The sequence below is a fragment of the Erigeron canadensis genome, chromosome 3 (assembly GCF_010389155.1).
Source record: "Erigeron canadensis isolate Cc75 chromosome 3, C_canadensis_v1, whole genome shotgun sequence".
Classification (NCBI taxonomy): domain Eukaryota; kingdom Viridiplantae; phylum Streptophyta; class Magnoliopsida; order Asterales; family Asteraceae; genus Erigeron; species Erigeron canadensis.
In genome coordinates, this window is record NC_057763.1 from 35,981,145 (window position 1) to 36,001,527 (window position 20,383).

General features: G+C 32.6%; 2 protein-coding genes across 2 annotated transcripts; both read right to left on the minus strand.

The window, feature by feature from the left end:
* Window positions 1-512: 512 nt before the first annotated feature.
* LOC122590490 lies at window positions 513-1,470 on the minus strand. Its single transcript, XM_043762693.1, has 4 exons — window positions 1,381-1,470; window positions 1,104-1,267; window positions 941-993; window positions 513-777 (listed from the first exon to the last, which is right to left on the minus strand). The coding sequence occupies exons 2-4, from the start codon at window positions 1,197-1,199 to the stop codon at window positions 558-560; spliced, it is 369 nt and encodes a 122-aa protein (XP_043618628.1). The 5' UTR covers window positions 1,200-1,267; window positions 1,381-1,470; the 3' UTR covers window positions 513-557.
* Window positions 1,471-6,902: 5,432 nt separating this feature from the next.
* Window positions 6,903-18,843, minus strand: LOC122593679 (calcium-transporting ATPase 4, plasma membrane-type). The gene is made up of 7 exons (XM_043766120.1): window positions 18,375-18,843; window positions 10,804-10,858; window positions 8,706-10,654; window positions 8,167-8,322; window positions 7,887-8,058; window positions 7,505-7,803; window positions 6,903-7,430 (listed from the first exon to the last, which is right to left on the minus strand). Exons 1-7 carry the CDS (start codon window positions 18,543-18,545, stop codon window positions 7,125-7,127), a joined length of 3,108 nt encoding a protein of 1,035 aa, XP_043622055.1. The 5' UTR covers window positions 18,546-18,843; the 3' UTR covers window positions 6,903-7,124.
* Window positions 18,844-20,383: the final 1,540 nt, after the last annotated feature.

Consider the following 20,383-nt stretch of genomic DNA (forward strand, 5'->3'; position numbering starts at 1 on the left):
TGAAAATCATCATCTTATCCATATATATTTGTATCATTTAGTTTAGTTTGCCATGCATGCAGCAAAGTGATGTATGATCCACTGCTAGAGCTAATTTTTTTTTGGGTAAATGGGCTACCCCAATGATATATTAAAACGACGAATTGAAATCACTATTAAGTACATAGAATGGGGATGTATACGAGATTTGTCACATTATATCCCATGTCATTGATTATACGAGATTTGTCACATTATATATAGAATAATACGAGTAATAATAATATATCTCATTCTATAAGGGTAGTGATATATATACAATAATTTTTTGTTATTTACAACAACTATACATATTATACTGTACAGTGTACAACTGTATAAAACAAACGTTGTGAAAAGTTAAAAGTCGTCGTAGTTTTATCATTTCCTATTCTGTAAAGAGAAATTCAAAGGGTGCCTAGAAGTGCATCTTTGTAGGTGTATTAAAAATAAGTGCTTTCTTGAAATAAGCAATGTTATGCACCTAAACTGCACTTTGGTTTTCAATAATATATACTCGTAGTACTTTGAACCATTCATTACTGAGCACCAGCTAGCAAGGATAGGTCTTTTAAGACAACTAAAAGTTCAGTACGAGAATATGAAAATAAAATAAGACAAAATAGACAAACGATAAAGTTATTGAAAATAAAAGACAACCCCCGCCACCACCGGCTGCTTGACCCGATATTCACTACTGCCAGACTGCATGCTGTTCTTATGCAAGCTCGGTAACTTTTCCAAGTGCAACTGTTGTGCCTGTGCAGCAGAGAACAGCCAAAAGAATCAATAATTAAACTGCCTCAACTTTTATGCATGGATAAAGAGGTAATTAAAAATGAACAAACACAATTAAAAATGGATTGATTAAAGCTGCAGGCAGCTTCCACCCATGCCACCAAGGTAGTCAAAAAGTGTGAACCTCTCAAGCTGTTGAGAATGAGAATATTTTTCAATGGATACCATAGTAGACACCTTGAAAAGACAAATACCACAGGTTACGATCGAGAAGTAGTAGATAAACATGGAGACTACAATAAGTAGTACTAAAACAGATCGAGTATCATACATCAATACCAACTAACCTGGATACGGCATAAGCAAACATTGCCCCTCTTTGCAAAGACCGTCTTCTTTTTCTTTTCAACTGGTTCCCCGGTCTTGGGATCGATTAGTTGCATAATATCGAGAATCTCACATTCCTTGACAGCAGAATGGATGTGCAGTACAGCCCAGCGGTAATAAGGATCTGAAAGAATACCGGCACCAAGGACCACATCATAACCAATTAAGCATATATACAATAAGAAGAATGATCAGAATGAACAAAGACAAAAAGAGCGATAGTAAAATGGGCTTTACCTTATCCACGACAAAAAGCTTGGCAGTGAAGGTGTGAACCGCAGCTATGGCCGGGTTTCTCTGCATAATGATCGAGTTACCAACAAAGAGGGATGAAGCTATGAATGTGGAAAGACTACGTTGACCTCATCTTAACAACGCAATGCTATGAAAAGAATATGATGGTCCCAAAAAGAAAAATACTAATAAAGGAAATAAACAAAGAAACGAGCCAGGGTTAAGTTGATAAGCAGAAAGTGGCTTTTTAGGAGGAATCTGGAAGTTGTGAATGATACAAGACAAGATATGAATATGATGTACGTAGAATGACTGCATTAAACCACATGAATAAAAGGGAAGGGGGAAAAAAAATCACGCTGCAGCATACAGAAAATGACTATTTAATTTCGACAACTATTTGATGAATCAGAGAAGAGTAGTCACTGTCATTGCAAGGTTGGCGGGGGCTAAGCACCCCCTAGTCCCCCTACTAGCTCTACCCCTGCAAGAAAGCCGAAGTTGACATGAACAAGAGGTACTTTCTTTCTGTTTTGTACTAATATCGATCATTGAAAAAGTCGGCATATATGCTTAGCATTGACCTAGTATTTCTACCCGGCGTTGCCCCGGAAGGAAAACAAAACTCTCGCGACAACTTTTAAAAAACATTAAGCCGAAAAACAAAATTTGCGTGACAAAAGTTGTGGTCAAAAGTAAGGAAAATGAAACTTTAGTGACAAAATTTAGAAAGCAAAAGTTATATGGTAAAAGCAAATAAAAGGAAAACTAGAGCAAGACTTAAAAAAAAAAGTTATGTGGAAAAAATTACAAAAGTTAAGAAAGGTTCCATAGCGAAAGTTTAATAACTAAAAGTTATGTGTTAAAAATAATAAAGAAATAAACTTTTGATGGGAAAAACTTAAAAACCAAAAGTTATTTGGCAAAACAAATAAATAAAACAAAAACTGTAAGAACCCAAACTTTTTTAAACAAAATCGAATATTTTTTTTTTTTTATAGCCCACTGCGGCGCAGTGAGGCGAGACCACCTCCACTGCGGCGCAGTGGAAAACCTCGGCAAAAATGAAAGAAAACTCACTGCGGCGCAGTGGTTTTACTCGGCAACAATTAACCAAAAGCCCACTGCGGCGCAGTGAGCTAGGACAGGCTCCCACTGCGGCGCAGTGGGGCTACCTGCAGCAAACCACTTGTTCAAAAATCAGGTTTTCCTGCACTTGACTCAATTTGTTAAAATCCAAAACACCAATTCAACTTCAACATTTCCAAATTCTAAAACATGACATTTAAAACACACAAATAACCAATACATGGAAATCCTTCCTTTTTACAAGACCTTTGACTACAAAATAACCCTACTTGGGTAATTGTTAATTTAGTTACAAGTTCTATCGTTACCAACGCTTTCAACGCAACCACAACTTTTCAGAAGCTTATCAAAAAAAAGAGTGACCAAAGATCAAGTATCAAGAGCCAAAGGGTACCAAAAGGGACTATCTACCCTCAAATTTATCCAACTTGCCAACCTTAGCAATGACAAGAACCTTCACTGGAACTTCACTCTTAAACTTCCTTGCCTTTACTACTACCAACTCCTATAAAAGAGTGAACAACTAAAACATAAGCAACGCTTAGTGAATGCATACACATATAATCATAATCATGTCATTTCAACTTTGTGCATCAAGCACCATACAAGCCTAGCAAGCTAGCCTTTTCATACATTTCAAACAACATACATTTATTTTCAACATGGCCATGGATAATTTGGCTAGTAGGAATTTACCCACCTACTAGCTCTTACAAACAAATTGACTAGTAGGAATTTACCCACCTATTAGTTCTAACAAACAACTATCAAATGGGCCTTAAACTTGGCTAGTTGACACAATAGGGCTACAAGGTCAACAACTCACTCTTCAACACCTATACATGAATAAACACATATCATCTATGAGTTCCATGACTTAACTACTTACAAACATCTAGTTGCATTCAACAACTCTAAGATTATGGTGTTTGGCTTCTAAACACTTTTCCAACAAACTCTAAATCCTCATGATAGAATTTTATTTCATGATTTCTAGCCAAACACCACCAAATATGAATATCTTATTATGGGGGATTTTCCATTATCAACAACTCTTTAAATCAAACTAACAATTCCTCAATTCAAAATATTAGGGTTCTTCTTGAATTTTTCAATTAACAAAAACCCCCAAATTCTATGGTTAAGAACCCTAAATTTCAATAACAAATAAAACTAGGGTTAAGAAATCAATACTTCAAGAATGAAAGACAAAAGATTAGGGCTTTCAATCACAATTCTTCCCCCTTTTCTTCTTGAGAAATTCGGCCACCACCACCTCCACACAACCCTCAAATTTCAAATTCTAAATCAATTGGAGATGATTAAAGTTATTGCTTCAGAATTATAATTCTTTTCTTTTAGTTTTTGAAGCCTCCAATGCATGGATTTGAAGGAAAATATTAGTTAAAGATAGTGAAAAGGGTGAGTGGAAGTTTGGTGGGAAAACATGAATCATCAAGCTTGGTGGCTGGCTTTTCTCTCTGCTAGTCACGTCCCATGACATAATTTGTGGGTAAAATACCCGCTAGCCACTAAAGTTCTAACTAAATTAACCCCTTAACTCAAAACAAAATACTAGGAAATTAATTTAATGCCAAAACTACGAAAAGGGTTAATTTTCTTTTACCTTAAAATACGGGGATGTTACAAAAACTTTGGTGAGAATAGTTAAAAAACTTAAACTTGAAAACAAACTCCGTTAAATACCCTTTTGTAACTACCGTTAGTTATTAGCAGCCGTTAAGACCGTTAATTAATTTGGGTATGCAATAGCTAGTTGTATCTTATGCATTAGGGGGAATACTTTTAGCTACAGTACTCCCCCCTCACACACCGACCTTGAAATTTTACTCGCTCCGTCCCATTTTAATTGTCTTATTTTGACTGATCAAGTCTTTATCTTTTGACTTTTACCATAAATACCTTTATTTGTGTAGTATATTAGTTAATGAAAATTATATCAATGAAAAGTTTATTTAAAACTCAATCGATTCTTATATGTTATATCAAGTCTTATATAACACAAACAAAAATATTTACGGTCAAAGTTGGGAAAAAAATACTCAAAAAGTCAAACTATGATACTTAATATGGGACGGAGGAATAGTAGTTATATATAATTAACCTGCATTCCATATATCTTTAAGCCCTTTTTAACTGATAAAAATTACATAATGAAGAAACAACACTAATCAAAACAAGTTTGATAGTTGCTAATAATCATCTTTAAGTTTACAAGTTGGGATGACAAATAAACCCGTACCTGATGGGGAAATCCGAAACCCGACATTTTTGGGCAGGGTCCGGGTATGCGGGTCTTGGGCCGGGTATGGGGATAATATTAAAATATTTTTGCGGGTTAAGGGACGGTTATAAATTAAAACCCGCATACCCGACCTGTATACCTGAAACCTGTCCCGACCCCGTTTACTCGATCCGTATGTATACATTATTATAATAATATTGATAATTTTATTTCCAATAGGTATTTAGATGTATGAAATGCTACCTCATTATTTAACAGTTAATCACAGATATCTATACTTCCAAAAACTATTAGCTTGACTGAATGAATATTCCAACATATGGCTATTGTCTTATAATTTATTTGCGTTGTCACTAACAATTTTGCATATGACAACCGAGTCTTGTAACTATAAATTTAATTAATCAAATGGATCAGAGCTCTTGTAACCGTTATAATGGTTAGTAATACGCACTATACATATACATACATACATATATATATATATATATCATATTTTTATAAACTAACGGATCCCCGATTACTCGTGGAGAAACTCGTTACCCGACGTTTAGTTAGTAAACGGGTACCCGTCGTGTCTGAGTCCGGGTTTGAGACGGAGATTTTTAATTGGATCCGGGTCCGGGATTACTTAAACCCAGCCCGTTGCCATCCCTATTTACAAGTGGTTAAAGACCCCAATCAGACTCGGTTTCAGACTTCATTACTATTTGCTAGTAGAGTAATAAATATATCAAATGAAGCTAGTGAAATAATTGGTTAATTGATATGAGTAAATATTTGATGAGTAAGTTATACGTTAACATTCATGTAGTATTATTTAGGGTTGTAAGCGGTTCGGTTTGGTTAGTTAGAAATTTCAAACTGTTTTTGGGGTTTCGGTTCGGTTAGTTAGAAATTTTGAACCTTTAACTTCGGTTACCCGCAAATCAGTTGTCCGAAAAAGTCCGTTAATTTTGGTTAACCATTTATTAAAGTTAGAGTAAATTACTGAAATAGTACTTGTGGTTTGGTCAAAATTACTAGTTTCATAACTGTTAGATTTAAATTACCCCCATCATACCTATGGTTTACAATTTCGCACTCGAAAAATACCTTACTCTGACGGTCGTTAGTTGTTTCGTTAAGTAGCCAAACGTGCCTTGCACATGAGGTATGAAACATGTAATTCTAAACAAACCAAAGGTACCATCTGTGTAAATTATACTTATTATTTATCAAAAGATTTATTTTTATATTAAATTTAATGTTATTTTAAATAAAACTATTATCATTCTAAAATTATTTAAAAACTATTGTTGGTTTACAAACTTTATTATAAATTTATAAAAAAAAATTAATATTATATATAATTATTTTAAAATAAATTGTATCAAAATTCTAAGATTATTATTTTAAAAAATATTAATTATTATTATTATCACTAATGGGTTGATAGCTAATTGATAAGGTCTTTGATTTTGTGTTATTTCACCAAGGTTCGAGTTCCACGTACTATATTTGATTACTAGCCAAAACATTAATTAATTATTATAATGCTAAAAAAATTATAAAAATAGAATTGATTGTTTAATAAAAATCATTTTATTAAAAACTCGTTTAGTTAAAATAAAGATTCAGTAATTTACTTAAAAAAGTATTTCATGTAAGAGTATTTTAATATAACATTAAAAAAAATAACTCAACTAGAAATGATTTTTATTAAACAATCAATTCAATTTTTATTAAAAAAAGTAACTCAACTAAATTACACGGATGATATCTGTGGTTCGTTTAATATTACATGTTTCATATCTCACGTGCAAGGCACATTGGCTATTTAATGATACAACTAACGACCGTCCAAGTGAGGTATCTTCGGAGTGTGAAATTGTAAATCACAGGTATGATGGGCTTAATTTAAATCTAATAGGTATAAAACTAGTAATTTTGACCAAACCACATGTATCATTTCACTAATTTACTTTCAAAGTTATGCTAATATAAAGTATAAGTTTTCAATTATAATAATCAATTTACATTGTATTAATTAATTTTTCTATGTATAATTGTTATTAACTATATTAATATTTTTTTTATAAATAAACTGCATTTTTGAATTATTTGTCTGCAAAAATATAACGTACAGGCTACTTTTTTTAAATAGAATTAAGAAATAAGAAAATAAGACTGAACCATAATAGGTCGAAATTTTCACTTGAGCACCAAAAGGTGAACATGTGTTGGAATGTTCAAGGAGACATAATCCATCCTTCTATAAAATCAGCCATTTTGAAAAAAAAAAAAAAATTTTAACAGCCAAATTAAAATACTAGTATCATAATGTACGATAATGTATGATTATTACCATGTTAGAAAAGAAAAATGAAGTAAGAACATCTTCAGCTTTCGTTCAAACTTGTTCTGGACCATCGGGGAGAACCTCATAACCATCATGTTGTTCCCTGACATGAGTCTTCTCAACAGGAATACACTTCAAAACAGCTGCAATCGGCATGCTCACAAATCCAATCACAATGCTAAGCACCCAGAGTTGCCAATCTAGGGGAATAGTGCTTGCGAAAGTGCCGAGAAACTCAACAATGATTACTTGAAATACAACCGTCGCTATCATGACAGCCATGAAGATCCAACTGCTGAACATGCCACGGAATATGTTTATCTTCTCGATGTCACGGCTATTTATTTCATTGAATACCTGCAAAATTTATTATGGTAAAAAGAAACATACATAAATCTATGGAAACAATGATGTAATAGAACTCGTCTAACCTGACAGAAAACGAAGGTGTTAAATATGAAAGTATTAAGGGTGGCCGTTGCATTTGGCTCATACAAATTTAAAATAGGCTTCCCAGCAAAATTGAGAGTAAACAGGACAGCCATTTGGTAGATACTCTGACCAATGATATTCCTCCACATCGTCTTGGTAATGAAACTGTCTGTACGCTTAACAGGAGGCCGTTGCATCAGTCCATCATTTGGTGGTTCAGTGGCCAGTGCTAGTGCACCCAGAGTGTCCATGATCAGGTTTACCCAAAGCAATTGCACAGCTGTAAGAGGGGCAGACCCTGAGATTTTACAAGAGTAAGTGAACATTTATATTAAATTATCAGCTAAAAATTATCTTTACGGAGACTATAAACCCAATCACCTGTGATGCATGCAGAAACAAAGTTGATCATTAGAGCAACAATATTCACAGTCAACTGGAACTGTACAAACTTTTGAATATTAATGTATACAGCACGTCCCCATTTAGCTACTTTTACAATTGTTGCAAAATCATCATCCATCACAATGACATCAGCTTGTTCTTTCGCAACCTGCAGTTTGGTTCTCAACACACTAAATCAAATGGCATGTATGATGTGTATATAACGACCACAAGAAAGTATACATATGTAATGTGCACAAGAAAAAGAAATACAGACCTCAGTTCCTGCTATACCCATGGCAAATCCAATATCTGATTCATGCAAAGCTGGAGCATCATTTGTGCCATCACCTGTAACTGCAACCACTTCTGACATGCCCCTCAAATGCTTTACAAGACCATACTTGTCTGTGGGTGACGATCTAGCCATTACCTGTGTTCATGGGACATTAGTTCAGAGTCTAGTTTTCTTTTCTTATGCAGATTTATAGAGATGGAACGTAATCCCCTGAAAGTTGCATTTAGGACCCATTTATAAGCAAATGGGTCACATTGGGTTATATCTAATCTCTAACGGGTTGAATCAGTTTAAGCTAAAAGATTTAACTATAAGAAAACAGATAAATGAGTCAAGTGGGTCAACGGATAACAGTCGGCTGATATGTATTAAAAATGCATAAAGAAGCTGCTAAGTCACTTAATAAAAAAAAGGTGAGATTATTGTAATAAAAATATATAGGTTTGAATGCAGCCTGTTTTTACCCATTCTCAGTGGTGGATGACAACCCCATTTTGTTGCCCCATAGCCCATAATACCTGAAGTCTAGGCACTATTTCATTCAATTCCTCAGGAGTTTTGGTTCGGAATTCTGGACCATCAATGGCCAAACCACCTTCGGTAAGTATGCCACATTCCTTAGCAATAGCTTTAGCAGTGTTGATATTATCACCAGTAACCATACGAACAGTAATACCAGCCGCTAAACAGGTTTCAACAGCTTCTTTCACCCCTGGTCTAAGTGGATCTTTAATTCCAACGACCGCAATCAATGTATAACCGCTTTCAGGTATGTTTTTTTCAGCATCGCCTTCTTCAATATCCAAGTAAGCCAAACAAAGAGTTCTCAAAGCATCCATTGCAAATTCATGTATAACATCTGTAATTAGTTTTGCTTTCTCTTCAGTTAAGGGTGTTGTTTCTCCGCTGCCATCAATGATCTTGTCACATAATCCTAATACTATTTCCGATGCACCTTTGCAAAATGCACGCGTTTGACCATCAGGAAGAGCAACAATAACAGACATTTTCTTCTTTGCGGAATTGAAAGGTTCCATTTTTAGAATTTTAATCTCACTGCGTACCGCATCAAAATCACCACCTACATCTAGCCCATATTGTAATATTGCAGATTCTGTTGGGGTGCCCAAAATGGATGTTTTACCATTTTTGTCCTTCACCACCTCAGAACCTGTACATTCAAATATACCTTGCAATAGAATGTTTGAGACACTTTCTGAAATTTTTGAAAATAAAACGCGGCCTTCTCCGTCTCTGACATCTTTTATTTCACCAGATACCCATATTTTATTAACAACCATATGATTTGTTGTTAAAGTTCCTGTTTTATCCGTGCATATGCAAGTTGAAGAACCCATTGTCTCACAAGCAGATAAATGTCTCACAAGTGCTTTATCATTCATCAATTTCTTCATTGCAAATGCAAGACTCAGTGTAACAGCCAGAGGTAGTCCTTCCGGGACTGCAACGACTATAATAGTTACTGCAGTGGCAAAGTAATCCAGCATACGCAAAGCATCACTTGATGACCAGCTTGAGAACTCATTTCGCATTGCTTTTTCCACCAAAAACCTCACAGTCAGCACAAGAAAAGTCAGCACAGCAAACAGTAACCCGATTTTACCAATGATTGTAGCAACACCGTTTAACTTTACTTGCAATGGAGTCTCATCTTCTCCTTCTTCACTTAATGTTTCCATTAACTTTCCCCATTCAGTTTTCATCCCAACTGCTGTGACAAGCATCTTAGCTGAGCCATCTTGCACTTTTGTCCCGGCAAGTAGGAACGGTTTTTTTTCATCGATATGGACATAATCGCTTTCACCTGTTAAGCTAGATTCATCAATCAACAAGTTGTATCCTGATATGAAAATCCCATCAGCTGGAACTTGATCACCGATTGATAAATGGACCACATCTCCAACAACCAAGTCATAAATAGAGACCTTCTTTCTACATGCATCTCTTGTTACATGAGATGAAATCTTTTTCTTCTCTTTGTCAAGATCCCTAAATTGTAAAGATTGTTTGTAGTCACTCACAGCAGTGACAGTGACTACCAATAAAATACTAAGTAGAATTCCAAGCCCATCATATATCCCATCTGGCCAGCCTTCGGTGGCAAGTCCAACGCCTATTGAAACAATGGCACAAACTATAAGGATGATGAGAGTTAGATCGTGAAGGGCGTCCCAAACAAACATCAAAAAGCTCTTGGAAGGTTTTTCAATATATTTGTTGGTGCCATAGGTCTCTTGTCTGATAGACAAATCACTTGATTTCACTCCCTCCTCAATCGAGACATTTACAGCTTCTGCTAATCCATCAACTCCTCCAACAGATCTGAACATCTTCATGTCATAATTACGAACAATGGATGCAAGTTTTTCTGGATTTTTACTGAATTCTGAAGGTTTTACATCACTTGCTTGATTGCGTTCATGAGAATTCTGAGGGTGAGCAGCAGCTATATTCGAAAGAACAATGAAACAAAAAGAGCCATATTATAATAAGAAAACATATGTGTGCAAGAAGAATTGAAAAATAGATAAATATCAAGTCTATCTCAGCTCATGCGCGTGCTATACAATGCACAAATGTTTTATAGAAACGTACCATCCATAAAGCGCATTGCAGCTCTCATGGCAATAAAGGTAACACGCAGATCTTCCTGTCAAAGGTGACAAACAAATTACTTTGTGAAATAAATTTGAGATAGACCATCTCCGGATCATAAATTTTGGTAGAACTATATTATAGTTTGCTTAGGTGCATGCAGTGTGCAAACTCATGTACAACATATCTACATCAGTAGTTAATGTTATGTAAGATATTCACAGAAAACCGTCAACCACATCTTAAGCTTAAAGAATTATTATCATCTCTATTCCCATTGCCATGACAATATGACATGCATAAACTTGTTGTCATTGACACAAAGGGTTAATTTGACGCTACTGTAAGATTAACATTACAACAGTTACAGGTAAATTTGTAGTATATCAAAATATACAACAAAAAACATCAATGCGGGACAGAAAGATGTCTCCCACACCAGCAGGAGTGAAGATTCCCAAAAATTTCCACTCTTGCATAATTAGGTGATCTCCACAACTTCATTGACGAACATAATTAAATTCAAAAATCTTTAAAAAAAAAAAAAATTGATAAAATATTGCGTGTTTCTACATGCATGATCAGTAACACAATGTCTTGATAGTTTTCTTTGGGTAATCACTTACACCCGGTAAATATATAACTAGTTAAGAACAGTCAAGTACATAGGATGTGTGAGTAAATTCCACATCTCAACCCGTTACGTACAGTTTCTTGATAGTTGTCCCATAAACAATGCTCAAATAAAGTTGTTGCACAAAACTAAATAATCAAGTGATCTCTTAGTATGTCTAATATTCTAAGTAAATAAACTTCCATATTATTTTGTTTGATAATATATAAGTTTTCTATCGTAATAAGTGAATTTCTCACCTCATCAAATGTTTATCAACCGACGTTTGTGGGTTAGACATGTCTAAATTTTTGAATTGGAATTATATGAAATCTAAAATCATTTTATATATGTTGGTTAAGATAACTTCCATAAGAGAGAGATACTGCATGAGCAAAATGCCAAACTTGAAGCAACTAGGCCGCAGACGATTAAACTTATTTTTTCGTAAAACTTTATACGAAATTTATCCATTTAAGATGATAATGTCAGCAGATATATATATGTATGATTTAATATATACGGAGTAGTTTTATTTTCTGACTTACACATGTCATTGTTTAGTGGGGTGTCTGAGTATCCAAGTGCGGGACGAAAATGCTACGAAATTTCCTTGTTATCCAAAGTACTGAGAATCTTCGTTAAATACATTAAAGCCCTTGAAGTTTGTCGTATTCGATAAAACTTTTCACTTTTACCTTAACCATATTCTGCTTAACTGAAACATTCTATCAACATTTTCTCGGAAAAAGGCAGACTATATTTTCAGGCATAACCGGAATTTATAACCAGTTTACAAGCATAGCATACGAGTAAAATACAGAGGTGAATTAGCAAGTAAAATACAGCGGTACCAAGAAAAATTTTTAGAATGAGCAAAATTAAACAATCTGTGAAAAATAAATTTAAATGAGGGCAAAATGTTTAAAACCTATAGAAAAATTTTAAATATACATGAGAAAATTCAAATTTTGAGAGAGGCATTAGCCCCCTTTGCCCCCCTTTAATACCAGATCAAAATCTTCTAAAGTTATTATCAACTTCATAGATAAGTTGAGTGGATCTTGACCTTTGGATTAAAATCAAAGGTTAAGATTCAAAGTTGATATTTGAATCTTGACCTTTGAATTTAATCCAAAGGTCAAAATTATCAACTTCACCAATGAAGTTGATAATAACTTTAGAGAATCTTGATCCTTTAATACCGCCCTGGATATAGGGGTGTATTTTGATACGTACAAGCACAGTTATATCCAAAATTATAGTAATGTTTGATTAGTACAACTTTTAAGGGAATTGGCTAAGGGACGGCCTGAGAATTCAGATGCCTTGTCCGAGACGAAAAAAAAATGCCCCAACTCTTAAGAATCTAACTATATAAGCAAAATATTTTTATATAATTGAGACATTATAACAATAACAAAATAGTTGTATTAAATTTATATACCAAAGTAGTTAATCAATGATTCGAAAAGTTCGCCTAGCATTTTTCATAACAAATTGGTTATTTTATTTTACCAAAAACCTTTACATATATAATATGTAAACAAAATTTTTGAAACTTTTGTGCCCCTCAAATTTGTGCCCCGTCCGAATGTCTTGCTTGCCCCCGGAGGGGGTCCCATGTTAGCTATACTCAACTTTGATGGGGCATTTCAAAGTGGAAGGAAGGTTCTATGAAATTTCCGTGATATCGAATAAGCGGTCTATATCACAATGTCCTTTCAAAGTCGATGTTGAGATGCCTAAAACTCTCAAGATTAATGTTTTTTGTACGACACCGAACGAAAGATCATAAGTTCATCACAAAGACTGTTACATACAATGAGTCAATGACTATCAATGACTAGTTAAAAAGTAAAAGAAAAAACAAATCCTAGAGCACACATCCTATTCTATATTCAATTTTACATATTGCATATATTTCAGTTTAACCAAAGAAGTATAAGGTCTATATTGTCATTCACACCGAAGATCTAGCTTTACCATTGACCCATTTAAAATTTAAAACCGTACATGGGTCGTTCATCTTAGTACTATTTCTGGAAGGTGACCAAGAAAGGTTGACTTCTTGCACGTGTTTAGCGTGAATAGGATGACGGATGTGAAGTGTATTATTTGATAATATATTATATCATATCTGTAATAATCATGGCCAACACTACCTTACACATGGACTGTTAAGTGTTAGCCATACTTTATTACGTATTATTCTTTATTTATTCTTTATGAAATTTATATTTAAATTGAAAATCAACACCCCAGTTTATTACTTGAGAGTTGAGACCTTTTGGAGTTTTGGTGGGGCAATACATCTAGAAGTGTACCACATTATTCATGCATACACAATACACATTTATCATCCTATCCTAAAATAGATAATCATTTTAAAACTTTTCACTAATCCTTTGAGGAGATTTGATCATCCATATATATGTTATATAGTGTGAAGGAAGGGTATTCCTTTTGAAGGGGTCTTCTCTTAAGAGGTTTCCCGCTTAGAGCAGACATATCAGGGTTTTCCCTTGGGGTATTTAAGGAATCATTGGGATCGGTATATTGTTCGCTTATTATATTAATGTAGGTATTTGATCGCTAACAACTAATTCGCCGTTTAAAAAAATAACCTATCCATATGAGACCTACTAGTGTTTCTAAAAATCGAGTTCAAGAAACTCCTCTAAAAGTTGATATCTACGACATAATACTCTTCGGTAGTATTTGCCTACTTGGTAAGAGGAGATGATATATCCTCCTAAATTATTAGCCTAAAAATTCTCTGAACAATAAGATGATAACATTTGGAATGATCAAGTAAGATTTTTTAAGAAAAAATCGAGTAAAATCCACGTGTCAAAGGTGTAGGGGGATTTTTAGGTTAATGTTTAGAAATGATTAATTATTTTCTTTTCAAGAACAACATGCTTTAAAGAGAAAAATTCCCATCAATCAATCATAAAATCAAGAACATATTATTTGACTTCATGTCCGAAGCTTCCCTTCATTATAATTTTAAAAAGAAGATTGCCATTTGATGTAAAATGGTGATGTTAGACATGTTTTGTTTTCTATCCAAAAGAAGTATCTCAGATGAATAAGTAATAATTTATGTAGATGTGTATAGGACAGAAATATTTATTTATAAAAATAACACCAAAACATATGGATAGTAATAATAATGAGAGTAATAATTAATATTAAATTTTTATAAGGTAAATATGACATGACCAATGCCTCAATGGAACCTACAATACACGTTTATATATCTATAAAACTATAAATTAAAAGACCCCTATATATAACTAATTTCTTTATTTATATTTGAATATTCTGCATGTATAATATAATTCTTGATATAACTAGCACGTTACCCGCGCAATGCGGCGGTGGTCGTGACAATGCCGTTGTAGTGGGGGGTCGAGTGTTGGTGGTGGAGACGGCGTCGAGTGGTGTGGATAATTGATGTAAATGGTTAATGAAAATATATTAAATAATAAAGGATTGGTAGTGTAAATTAATCATTAATGATATGAGGTAGTGTATGTTGAAATATTTTAAAGGGTGCTAAGTAAAAATATTATATATTTCAACACTTCCATAAATAAAAAGGACTATTTCTTTTATAATATAGTATAGAAGATGTACTTTTTACATTGATATATATTGCGTTGAACAGACTTATACTATTTATTCCATAAGAAAAGTATAAACAGGATTTTACTAAATATATGTTATCAAAGATATTTGTTCTCTAAAAGTAAGAACATATATTCAATTAAAATTTTTTTGTTAAAAATCAAATTTATACGGCACAATAATCCTTTCCAAAAGAAGGCACAAAAATTATGGAAATAAATGCATGGCCTAAGACTAAAGTATAAGGCATCGCCATTCTACTATTCCAATATAACTAGTTAATCAACTCGGCTTCAACCCGAAACTTTTAATTAAAAACTTAAAACCAAAAATTATATAGAAATATGTATGTAATTTATTGTCAATACGTTATAATTTAATACGGAGATAACAACATACTTGTAAAGATGAACAAACCGATTAGAGTGATAAAATTTTAAAAAAGTAACTATCATAAGCTAATGGTAGATATGAAACTAAAATTAAAAAGTTAGGATACAGTCAATTATTTTTCATATTAATTAAAAGAAGTTAAGGTTAAAACAATAATATGAAAGGAAAAAAATTACATATTGCCTAATATATAAAATAGTTTTTGAAAAAAAAAAGAAAATTTATTATGATATCATATATTTTTAAAAATAGGTTAGGAAAAAATGGTGTCATGCCACATGAATAAAAAACTTCTAGAAACAATCTTGTTTTATTTATATGTAAGAGAAAGATTAAAGACATTTTTGTGAAGCTACTTGGAAACTTAGTCTTTGACAGAAAGAAAAAAAAAACAATTACTGTAATTCTAAAAAATACTGAATTTCTTTCTAAAACTCCTATTGCTATCGAGACATTTTGATATGTCGTTTCTACTTTTCCTTTTCACTCATCTTATCCGAAGATTTTTAACAGTATTGTTTTTCTTTTTTTAACTTTACCGATATTTTTCTTAAGAAAATAAGGATAACAAAGGCCCGGTAACTAAAGAAATTAAGAAACAGCATGAATAGAACCATAGAGGCTTCATGCGACTAATTTATTTTGTTGTTTAAATATATAAAAAAAGGTGATGTCGCAGCCCACTATCTCCCTTTGGGAAAATGGGCATTGATGATTGATTCAACCTCATGGCTTTATCAACTTTTATATTTTGTTATACTATCAATTGGATAATCGAATCATCCATTTTCGTGTCAAGTAATGCTAATATGGAAACCAATAATAACATTACTATTCTTGATCTCCTACATTATTATGAAATCTTGTACTAGATAAAAAAAAAACTCAAAAAAAGTGCTTTTAAATAAGTTGCAAAATTGCAAAATGAGAATCTAAAAGGACTTTTATAATGTCGATCGAAATATATACTTGTAAATATCCTATATTATAAAAAGAATAGCCCCATGTTGAAAGTTACATGAAGAAAATGTCTAAAATGTCCTTAATCATATATTACACTATTAGTCCTTAATCTTTTAAAATATCTCAATTAACTCTTTACATTAATTATTTTTACATCAATTATCTATACCACTCGACGCCGCCTCTACCACCAACTGTTGTCCCCCCAACACCGCCACCGCCACGAATACCGCCGCATAGCGCGGACTAGTACTTGTAAATATAAATGAATCGTTAGAAAAGAAACAAAAGCTCATATGTTTATTATTACGAGTATAACAATGCAGCCTCGATTACCACGATGATTGGTATTGTCACCATATTTGAATAGATATGGTTGTATTTTCCTTGTTGATTCAAAGTTGTTTTTCGCATCAAAATTTGAAATTTTTTTTTTTTGTTAGTGAGAATTACTATAAGGAAAATGATGTATCAACATTAGCGTAAAAATCCTTCTAAACCATTATAAATGTGATAAGTGATTCCATTTAATCTCTTTTATAATCTCCCTTTTAAATTTTCATATGTCACCATCCAATTAATTACGAGGACTTTTAGACTAATCAATTAGAAAGGATTAATCATTCCCTCTACCGTAAATATAGGACCATTGTGAGTTGAAAACTTAAAAGCATGTCAGTAAGATTCACATGACTTTCATACTCGTTCATATATTGGCAGGAATGTCTTAAAGGGTAAAACGGTGAGAATCAGATTTTAAAGACAAACTTATCAATAGGTTCAAAAATAAGATGAAGACAAATAATAAATTCAAAAGAAAATAAATTATTATATTTTTACATAGTTGTCCCAAGCTTTTAAAGCGAATTTTCAAAAAGAATATGGGACATAAATCATCGATTGTATCAGTTTTATCCTTAAGACACTTCTATGTTTTAAGACACTCTAATATTCCCCAAATCGAATTGGGAAAAAGGCGCAAGCTGAGACGGCATGTCAAGTGAAGGACCATTTTCAATAGCTAGTAGGGTAATGGTGGGAGTTGGAAACACTTTTGACATGCGAAGATGAAAAGTTGAAATAATAAGAAGCATTTATATGTATGAGTGTATGACTCCTAACGAAACTTTACGTTACTATATATTTTACGAAAATTAAATAATTTATTATGAGCACGACTTCATCCATTTTGCTCAAAACGATCAGGGAAATGGGACATGATATATGCTTACTGTTTGCTATCCAAAGTTCAAGCACTTTCATTGCAACCTTTTTGAGACAACCAATCGACATCGACTAGATAATATCGAAGGACATTCTATTAGTTTAGTATTTATGTAGATTAAATTGTAGATTAATTAATATCTATCATGTATAGAATTTAATTACGATTAAAGCTGCGTGAAATTTTACATTGCTTATAAACATGACCATGTATTTGTGGAACCTTGATTATACAAGTAAAAGGGAGCGGGAATAGCGTTTACCGAATAAACGAAAAATTAAAGCAGCCGCGCTACAATTGAAGCCGAAATATTTGAATAAAAACAAAGACAAATTTCAATATTCGTAATACAATTTTCAACTACTTCAACCATCAAATTTTATGACCTTCATCATTTTTTTGACTTTTCTGTTACTACTGTTTTATTATTATTAATAAGAAGAAATCAATAAATATAGCCTCGAGTTATAAATAATTTGTACTCATATTTATTCATACTTATCAAACATGGTTAGATTAAATATGTAACAGTTTTAAACATGTCTTAATAAATTAAGTATGATACTATGCTATGTCTATCATTTTTCAATAATAAAATCCTTTTCTAAATTTATAAAATAAAAAAATGAAATCAGAGTAAATGTAATCACCAGGCACAAAAAACTAGAGATAAAAAAGTGTATATATCGGTGTGTATGTGTGTGCGTGTATATTTTAAAAGGGATGAAAAGAAAATAGAACCTTGATTTTGGTAAGGCGATTCTGATGAATAGATCGTTTAGCGAGATCGGCAACATGACGGAAACGCCGGCGAGGATTTTTAACTACTGATACTGCGTCGCGCCACCTCTGCAACGCCGCTTCCGACGGATGTTTCGCCGGAACATCGAAATCCTTCATGTAGTCCTTCATTGTTGCACCTCCGCGTTTGGCGGAGCAAGAGCTAGAGAGAAATTGAGGAGGTTGATGCTATTAGTTCCGAATTCCGATATAATACTACATAACATATGTGTGCGTATGATATGTTATTTTTATTTTTGAATTTTTTTTTCTCTTTTGTATTTATGTAGAGGATACAGCGAATCGGATATTCTTTGAAACAAGATTTTGCGTTACTCGTATATTTTTTGTTTATAGAGTTTGGGAAGAGGAGAGGGCTAGTAATAGTAGGGCACATGATTTAGCTGATTCATTATGGATCGGCCCAAGTTTTGATCCAACATCCAGACTGAGGATGTTTCTATGCTAAATATATATATATAGGCTTTGCATTATCTAACATTTAACAATTATAAAAGAGCAACTTAAATTCTAAAATGAAAAAGTAACGAGAGCAACTACCTGCGTGTTGCGGTGGTGGTTATAGAGTGTGATAGGTCATAGGAGGTGATACATCATAGAATGTCATAGTCAAATACCTTAGCCGTACGGGCTCCGTCCTCGGATTTAAAAATTCGTCGAAAGTATATCGAATGACATCTCTAATGAAAGAGCATTAAATTTTAAGAACACCCATATAATTTTTATAATTTATCAATGTACGGTTATTAAGATAAAAGATTTTGAAATAATTAGATGAATAAAATGATTTATGAAGGAGAGAGAATAAAAAGGCCTAATAAAAAGTTTTAGAAAAAATAAATTTTTTAATTAAGAAAAATGTTTTAGAGACCTAATAAAAAGGCCTAAAATTTTAACTAATGCCACCTGTGCTAATAATTTTGGGTGTTAGTTAATTATTTAATTTTATGACAACAATACCCTTAATCTTTATGGCAAACTAACTATATGCATAGTTTTCCTTTATATTAACACCATTTCACGTACTTAGATGATCTTTCATGTAAGTCTTCTTTTTTCAATGCTAATCTATTTCAATCGAATATATAAAGTTGCTAATTTATCATGCAAGTCTTTTTTGACTTTTATTCATCTTTTATTTCAATCGATTAGATCTTGCTTTTGCATGATGTATCTTATTTATTGATTCTTGTGTTTTTGTTATGGGATTGACCTCGTATAGTTTTCTTTGATTGAATACATAATGCTAATAGCTACATTAAAGCAAACAAAGATTCTTATTTAATTTATTTTAAAACATATTTTTTGGTTTTGTGTATACACCGCTGCTTATGAAACAAATACAAAACAATTTTTTCTCAAGTTTTGTTGAAGGCGGCTGGAATAATCACGTTTTATTATTTATATATTTTTCAATGTTTTATAAAAGTTGTGAGGTTATGTTCCAGGTCAATTGTTATAATCAATAAAATAAAACATACTGAGTATTAATTAAATGGAAAAATACAGAGAAAGAAACAAAAAAAAGTTGCCTAAATTAATATTAGGGGTAAAATGGGAAGACGATTATTAAAGTTTTGGAGTAAATAGTGATATGTACACATGACAATATCTTAATGGTTAGGTTAATTTTTAGGTTTATTTATTAGGTCTCCTAATCAAAGCTCATTATTTAATACAAGGACCTAGACGATCCATATAAAAAAATGGTCTCTAAGTCAATTAGTAAAAAGTCGTTAAATAGTTCCTTAGATTTAAATTTAAATGTATAATATAATTTTAAAAAATTGATACGTTTTGTGTTATGTATGCATACACAAGTGTGTTTCAACATTGGTTATTTGCCATCAATCACAACGACAACAAAGTCGGAATGAGGATCACTCAAATGAAAGTTAGATTGCTTCTATGACACATGAGAAAAATATAAAACGATATGATTGAAAACA

Excerpts from the sequence above, each read along its gene's own strand:
- LOC122590490 (XM_043762693.1), bottom strand. The coding sequence starts at position 1,199 with ATGCAACTAATCGATCCCAAGACCGGGGAACCAGTTGAAAAGAAAAAG. Across the intron at positions 994-1,103 it reads TTTGCTTATGCCGTATCCAG|GTGTCTACTATGGTATCCAT; the intron begins GTTAGTTGGTAT and ends TGTCTTTTCAAG. Across the intron at positions 778-940 it reads CATTCTCAACAGCTTGAGAG|GCACAACAGTTGCACTTGGA; the intron begins GTTCACACTTTT and ends TCTGCTGCACAG.
- LOC122593679 (XM_043766120.1), bottom strand. The coding sequence starts at position 18,545 with ATGAAGGACTACATGAAGGATTTCGATGTTCCGGCGAAACATCCGTCG. Across the intron at positions 10,655-10,803 it reads TGCAATGCGCTTTATGGATG|CTGCTGCTCACCCTCAGAAT; the intron begins GTACGTTTCTAT and ends TTTCGAATATAG. Across the intron at positions 7,804-7,886 it reads TGTTTCTGCATGCATCACAG|GGTCTGCCCCTCTTACAGCT; the intron begins GTGATTGGGTTT and ends GTAAAATCTCAG.